Source organism: Drosophila novamexicana, unplaced genomic scaffold, assembly GCF_003285875.2.
Source record: "Drosophila novamexicana strain 15010-1031.04,08,12 unplaced genomic scaffold, DnovRS2.1 tig00000689-arrow-pilon, whole genome shotgun sequence".
NCBI lineage: Eukaryota > Metazoa > Arthropoda > Insecta > Diptera > Drosophilidae > Drosophila > Drosophila novamexicana.
This window is the reverse complement of record NW_020824818.1, coordinates 672758-680429: the sequence shown is the minus strand read 5'-3', so window position 1 is coordinate 680429 and position 7672 is coordinate 672758. Positions and strand designations below refer to the sequence as shown.

Here is a 7672-nt window from a genome sequence, read left to right as displayed (position 1 = left end):
CCCTATACCATTGATATCGTTTAATATCTATGACATGATTTCCATGATTCGAAAGCAAATCACAAAGATATATATGGTATGTAGACAATCGAATACTATATAGAAGTTAATAACAGCTAACTCTTTGGATGCGTCCTCCCATCTCCTACAAACTTGTCACGAAGCCGGGCGCTGAGTACAGGGTATTTTTTAGTCGGGCACTTCCAACGCGTCATTTTTCAGATTTTATTTTTCATTTTTTGGTTTTTCTGCTTTTTGGCTCATTGCTTTTGTATGCAAGAGTGTGAAATTTTTGCTTGTTGTTTGCTTCATGGAAATTGCCAATGCCTTGGAATTTGTGGGAACAAGTGCAGAGCACGGCACACACACATTCGAGCATGTTACGTGCCCTTTCTGTACGATTGCCAAGAGAACACCCGCAGGCGAGAGCGTGTGAATTTCGCACTGTATGATTTTATTTTTCCATTATATTGTTTTTTTTTACATTTTCGCATTTCTGAGTATGGTTAGTGATTGAAAACTGCATTTATATAAATGGACCTTTGGGTAGAAGCTCGAAAGGCCACTTTCATAGGAATGAGGATAGTGAAGTTAGTGAAAATTTCCAAATTAATATATCTTTTATGTATTTTAAAAGAGCATGGCATAGCCCACATTTGGATCATTCCAAATAATGGACATTCAACTTAAGATGCTCAGAACGTCCACATTAAATATATGTGCAGTAACCCTACATTAATACAAATTAAAAACATATTTACAATTTTCCGACGAAGTATTTCAGACATTCATTATTATGATCTTTGGCCTGGCAATATCATGATATTCGTCTGTCCCTCCGTCTGTATGTATGAGCACGTATTCCCATATCTCGAGCAGTTTCAGGTTGTTTTAAATAATCGATAACTTTCCCGCTTGCAAATTATAAATATCGATATCGAAACCATGTTTATGAAGCATGTTACAGAACTTATAAGAGCTAGAGACATCATTTATAATATACATATAAATTTATTATTTGCTTTAAATAGAAATATCCAATGTTAGAGCATCATTTAAAACTGAAAACATGCAATATTTGATTAAATATCTTTCTGTTTGTTTCGCTAGCTTTAAGCTTATATTTAAGTATATTTAATACGAAAATGTCATATTTTTTTAACACATTCATGTATCTGCTGGGAATAACCAAGTCCCTGAGTGGTCATCCCTATTGATTATGAACCAGTTATATATGTAGTCCGACTTATCTTTCTGCCTGACAGTTTTGGCCATATGGCCAAGGTAAATCTCCTTGCACACTTCGTGCTCCATTTAATTAAAATTCCAGCAACCTGCTCAGGTTTATGTGTGTTTATGTGCCCTAAAGTGCTGTCACCTTAACTCGCACGCATCATGATTTATAATCCTGCAGCAAACAAAATTAAATAATAAAACCGAAAGAAAAAAAAAAATACACACAATCTGTAACAAAATGCGCCACGTACAGACGCTTCTTATATTGGAGGAACATCGGGCTGCGCATGCGCAATAAATTCGGTTTTTATGACACCTGACAAAATACGCAGCAGCCGATGCTGAAGTTGCCGCTGGAGTTGCTGGAGTTGAAGTTGCGGCCGCTTCAGTGGAAAATTGTTTAATGACTAATGGCAGTCGCCAGTGGTTGGGCTGGGGTTGACGTTGGGGTTGGGGTATATATGCACACACATGTATGCATGTGTATGGGACGCCTTCTGCCGTTCGTTTATTGCCCTGTGTCTATTGAAGATTAATTTCATTTACACAACTTCATCGCCTTGGCCGGGCTTAACACTTTGTTGCCGCTGATGCCGGCAGTTGCTGCTGCTGTTGCGTTTTGAAGTTAATAAAGCCATAAATATTGTCTTTGGGGGCTGTGCACGGATTTTGGTTTCGCTGTAAGACGCCGTAATACGCAACAGTCGGAGCAACAGCAGCTACACCGACAGCAGCGTGTCTGGAGCGGCACAAATCGTTACGTGTCGATAGTTTTTTATGACTCCTTTGTGAGTGCCTAGTGGTGGCCAGCGACCAGTCGCGACTAGGCGGAGCATATGCCGTAGATTAGAAACGGAGCTGATATTTTATGAGGAAGCAAATTGCATCAGCAAGTGAAACTTAGCATGTCCATGGGAGGAGCTTAATTTTATTAACTAACGAAAACGAACTTTTCAAAGCACTGAAAAATCAATTTAAACGCGTAAGAGAAAAATATCCCATTAAACGCTACGACTAATCATACTATCATTTTATAGAACCTAATCGAACTTTACATTTTTATTGGTCTAGTGTATATGTCACTAAAATCATTTTGCTGTCAGAATATTTTAAATAAAATTATATAGCTTGTTTCTAAGCTTGTATAGCCTTAAAATATGTTTAAAACGGATTTCTTAATTTTGGCATCAACATGCACAAGAAATCGTCCTAAACCTTTCTGACGGCAAGATTCTGTATGAATGCCATCGAATGAAAATGGTGTTATATGTCACAATTGAGATTTAAAATCGAAAAAGTATTAAAATATTACCAGATGTACAATATAAACAGATTTAAATTGATAGACACACTTAATCGCATACAATTAAATATATGCTCTGAATCACCAGGCTTATTCTAACGAATATTTATTTTCGACTCATTACAAGTTGTTGGAAAAATTCCCCCGTTATTCACGTTGCACGAAATGTAGCACAATGTGTGGCAAGTTTGTGCTGTAAATAGCTTTCGACAAATTGAAACGCCTTCAGATAGTTCAGTCAATGCCTGTGTAAGCAGAAATATATGTAAATAGACGACAGGAAAGATGTTTTCATACGCTTAATGGGCACCTTATCGGGCCACAAGTGTGTAAATATGAGCAACAGATAAAATGGGAGACGAGCAGCAATCAATACACACAATTCCCGTAAGGTTTATCCGGGCCAAGGCAAACAAATGAACACACGAGCATATGAAAAGGTGCTTCACAGTTTTATAGCCAAGCGATCGGAGTATTGGCACAGCTGCTACTCTATAAAGACTTCGGCGATCGGGACAGAGCACAGACCAGGCCAGACCAGGGCAGAACAGGCGACGACCTTATGCAAAAAAGGTGCAACATTTTCCAAATACAAAAGCAACTCTTTGTTGTTGCTCTTATACAAATACTCAGATATCATAATACACACACACATATATTGCGAACGAGGTGCGCCCTAACGGAACGTTGTCGAGTGCTTGGGTTTGGGGTGTATCAATGATTGTCTGTGTGTGTGTGTGTTGGCATTCGGCTTCCTGCCCAACGTGGAGTTGTGCTATGCAAATACACCTTGCATACTAGCGAGTCGCCTCCTTCCGGCCGGAAAAGTGATCTATACTCAAGTGGCGATGGTTCAGTTGGGGGTGGTTTCAACACAAGGGGGCATGTTGTGTGTGGTTCGAACTTTTCCTGTCTACCTGTCAAGTTAACGCCTGACGGCACAAGCGCCCGATAAGTGGGCAAGCGAGCGTCGAGCAGCTGGGAGAGGGTCCTTAAAAAGGGATACGATGTATGCATATGCAGGAGCTAAGCCTGCAACAGGGCTAGGGGTCTGGCATAGGGGTGGGTAGCTTTGCCGACAGGTGTGTCAAAAAAAAAATAATAAAAATAAACGCACTCGAAATTTGTTTAGACATCAACTGAATGATTATCTAAAAACAGAACTATTTAGAGTGCCTCAAAAGTACAGTTTTCATAAGACTATGCAGGCCTGCATTGTAATATTGTATAGAAAAAAATTGTAATAAGTATGCTACATATTAAGATTGAGACTTTGCAACAATCCAAATGCAGTCATGAGAAATCCCCGATGCATAATAGATCTAACTAAGAGGAACTAGTCATCATACAAAAAAAGACACTTGAAGTAGAAAAATGTTGACATCCTTAAATCACATAGGAAGTTCAAGGATTTCGTAATAAAATTCAAATTTCGTACTGAAATTGTGGCACTCTGTTCTTTTAAAAATAACTCATTTAAACAAAATCTATAAAATACATTATTTTATTACTTACAGAGTTAAATTGTCTCAGATTTGTTTTTGACGAAGCTTAGCTTTTACTTCAGCGTAGTAAGAATCAATTTCTAAAGAGGATAAATATATTATCATTTTAAGTATAGGACTTAGTTACAACTACCAGTCTAACTTTTAGTAGAGCTAAGACAACCATAGAGCTATAAATCTAAAATCTGGGCTAATACAATTTTCGAGTATTTGATCATTTTTATACCAAGCTTCTTATTTTTATAGACTATAATTTCTGATATGCCAATTGTGTTCAGGCCCAGCTCTATTTTTTAACTCCATAGAGAATTGCGTAAAGCATTTCCAATTAGATATGTGGAATGGTCACTCGTAACCCAATCCAAAATGCCATCAATTACACGAAAATTAATACTACTACAATTGGTGGCCACAGCACGAACTGCACGCATGCCCGTCCATGCCCCGTCCAAGGGCTACGTGAGCGCCCAATTTCGAAGTGAGACTTGGCGCACGGCTTCAATTGAAGTTCAATTGGAGACGCATAGATGATTGTGTCGCCCTAAGCCGCGCTTTGATTTTATTGCCAGCACTTAACATAATGAGCGGCACGATAAGATCACGTTTCCTCCTCCAAAGCGACGACGCCGACAGTTGGCGACTAGCGCATGCGCATATGCTTCCTGTCTGGGTTAGCGTTGCCGGCCGGATATTCCTTTAAGTACTCCTCCGCATTGTCGGCGTCGTCGTTGTCGTTGTAGTCGTCCCCGTCGTCTGCGTCTGCAATCAGTGCACAAAAGTTCAAAGTGCATGGGTAGAATAAATGAATTTTCATGGAGCTCCATTGAAATGCCAAGTGCAACAGCAATAGCAGCAGTAGCAGCAACAGCAGCAACCTCAGCAGCAGCTGATTGAACAACGGACACACCACCTGTTTCCTTGGGCTTTTGTTCTGATTTATTTGAAAGGAAGTTCATTGAACTGACTGAATATGGCTGTAATTGGAATCGTAACGCGCGTGTGTGCCAACCAACCCAAAGACTCGTCTAATCCCCTCTCTATCTCTCATTCTTACTGCGTCTGCCCGTCCCCCCGCTCTACCACTTGTACGTCAAATAGGCATCATAGAGCAGCTTGGACTTGTTGTAGCGCTTCTCCTCCTCCATGAACTGTATTATATCCTTCACGTTCATGTGCTTGATGCGTATGATAAACGAACGCTGTGGTGGCTGAGCGGCTCCAGATGTTAGCTGACCTCCAGCAACACCAGGACCGATTGGTTTCCGTGCACCCAACGCCAAGAGGGCCGTACTATTGGTCGACTCCAGACGCATTTCGTTTTCACCCGAGTTGTTGGTGCGATTGCGCTGCAGCTTCATCCAGCGCCTGTAATTGGAATAGATATTACCATATAAAAACGGAATAAATATGAAACTCCATCTATATCTAGACTACCTGCGGTGCCCGTAGGCGGAATCGTCATCCGAACAGCCATAGTCAGCCACCTCGCGATCGTTGAGAAACATCATTGTGGTGCGCATATTATGCTGCACCACGCAACGTGGATCGTTATAGAGATTGTTGCCAGAGCGATGTTCGCATAGCTCGATGACGGTTCGCACCAGGTACTTCATGTACGTCTCCACGGCTGACAGTAGCGCATCCACGAGCTCGTCCTTGAAATCTTTAGAAATGCCTTCTAGAATGCAATACTTGAGCAGCGTCTTTTCAATAACTTTTGGCTCAAAGAACGATGGACGTGGCATGTCCGAAAATTTGGGGCCCACAATAGCCTTCTTGCCCGAGCCTTGCCTTTGGTCATCGCTGACGTCGGGCACAATGAGATGCTCAATGATGAGCAGCCTGCCAGCGTAGGGCTGCATGGGCACTTCAATGGGATAGCTGGACATGTTCCGCCCCAACAAATATCTGGCAAAAAGAAACACAACTTGTAAGTTCCACACAGCAGCTGCCCAGAGCAAAGCTATGCCCATGGCCCCTTGGCCATGGCACGCGTCTGCACCTTTACTATGTTCAAGTGCATAATAGAAGGTAACATATGCCAGCATGATCCTTACCGGTCGAGTGCACGATCAGTGACCGCAACACTGCCCACTCGCGCAACAGCACTTGTTCCTCTCCAGTGCACTGTGCACTCAACCTGCCCACACATCTGCAACAGGAGCGAGGACATGTTATGCAAAGTGCACAGGAATGCGACAAGAAGGTGGTTGGTGCTGGTGGTTGGTGCTGGTGCTAGTGACTGGAGTTTCTGGCGTGCTGCCGGCACGAGCGACTAATTATTCAAATTGTGAGCATGATGGAATGCTAGAACTAGGACAAACGACCCACCGATCGACCGACCGGTCGGGGTAAGCGGATATTAAACAACGGCGCGCGACACTCGTCTGTCGCACGTCGTACGACGCAAGTCTCAGGTCTCGCCTGTCCCGCACATTTCCGCGCACCACTGACTTTCGGTGCCCAAAAGGACGGTCCAGTCCAGTCGAGTCGTAGCCGAATCTATGAGGGTGCTTGGGCGCATATTAAGCCAGACATTATCTGTGCTCGCCTGTGTTTTGACATGTTGTTACCCCTAGCTAGAAATTTATTAGAAATTCTGGTCAAGGTGCGACCGGAGCCGACGGCTCATGTGTTTCGCCTTTGTCGCTAATGTCGCCGCCGTCTGTCGCCCGGGCGAGTCGCTCTGCTCCCGAACAGGTTCATTACGCGTGCCGTCGCAGTGCCAGCTACGAGGCGTTGACCTAATTATGCATTTTTTTTTTAATTACTATTATTTTATAAGTTTTCTGTGCGTTGGGCCGACTTACATGAGGGTAGCTGCGGGTTACTTACCCAAGTTCTTCGTCTATGCAAGGTGCGCCGTCTTATTCTTATTTTATGTTTGTTGTGCATAAATTGAAAATAGCAAGTTTGAAAAATATCACCTCTTTGTTTCTAATCCCTAAAAAACTGTATTGCAAAGCAATTTTGCTCTGACTCTAGCTTATGGCATCTTTCAACACTACTTTGTATACCCTTGTAATAGTTTTTCTAACTTTTTCATGAAAAATGTGTTTGGGCGGGAAATATTGATAATTGTGATCAGTTAACTCAACCGTCTCTTACCTTCAGCTGCCGTCACGATATTTTGAATGGGTCCTTTTTCAGATCGGAAAACTTCATATACCTAGCTGCCACAGTTTGGTATAAACTGATGGTCTTGTATACTAAACTTGATACTATGGTAACAATCAGTTGGCCATTTGTTTATGAGAGTATCTTCTTTCTCTTGTTTTAATAATAATTTCAATGATTAATTATAAAAGAAGGCCGGTGTTTGTTAACTTTAGCAATAAGCTTTTCTTATTAATTTTAAATGAGTTTTATCAGTCAGTTTTATCACTCATCGATTATCGCTACTCTAACGTACGGGCCCGGCATTTTGCAACACTGCCTTAAGCAACACACAACACTAAAATTTGAATAACGATAATTCAGTAAATAGTCACTGCATCAATCGTAACGCTAACGGTCCATATTCAAGCCAGCGTTTAGAAATGCAGATTGGCAATTCGAATTGCAATGCTGCAGCTTGCATAATCCAGCGGAAGGCAGCGGGGGGTACTGGGAGGAGACGACGACGACT

The 7672-nt window shown here is 42.0% G+C and overlaps 1 protein-coding gene across 2 annotated transcripts; it reads right to left on the bottom strand.

Moving 5' to 3' along the window:
* Window positions 1–4955: 4955 nt before the first annotated feature.
* On the bottom strand, window positions 4956–7240 carry LOC115763141. Of its 2 annotated transcripts, none has more exons than XM_030705590.1 (3): window positions 7153–7240; window positions 5479–5952; window positions 4956–5409 (listed from the first exon to the last, which is right to left on the bottom strand). In XM_030705590.1, the coding sequence occupies exons 2-3, from the start codon at window positions 5931–5933 to the stop codon at window positions 5121–5123; spliced, it is 744 nt and encodes a 247-aa protein (XP_030561450.1). In that variant the 5' UTR covers window positions 5934–5952; window positions 7153–7240; the 3' UTR covers window positions 4956–5120. The 2 variants fall into 2 exon arrangements, with proteins under 2 accessions (XP_030561450.1, XP_030561449.1); XM_030705589.1 differs by lacking the exon at window positions 7153–7240 and adding an exon at window positions 6880–6988.
* Between the last annotated feature and the right edge of the window lie 432 nt (window positions 7241–7672).

Bases quoted from the DNA above. Each gene is read 5' to 3' on its own strand.
- LOC115763141 (XM_030705590.1), bottom strand. From the start codon at position 5,933: ATGTCCAGCTATCCCATTGAAGTGCCCATGCAGCCCTACGCTGGCAGG. The intron at 5,410-5,478 runs GTAGTCTAGATA...TTCCAATTACAG, and splicing joins TCCGCCTACGGGCACCGCAG to GCGCTGGATGAAGCTGCAGC.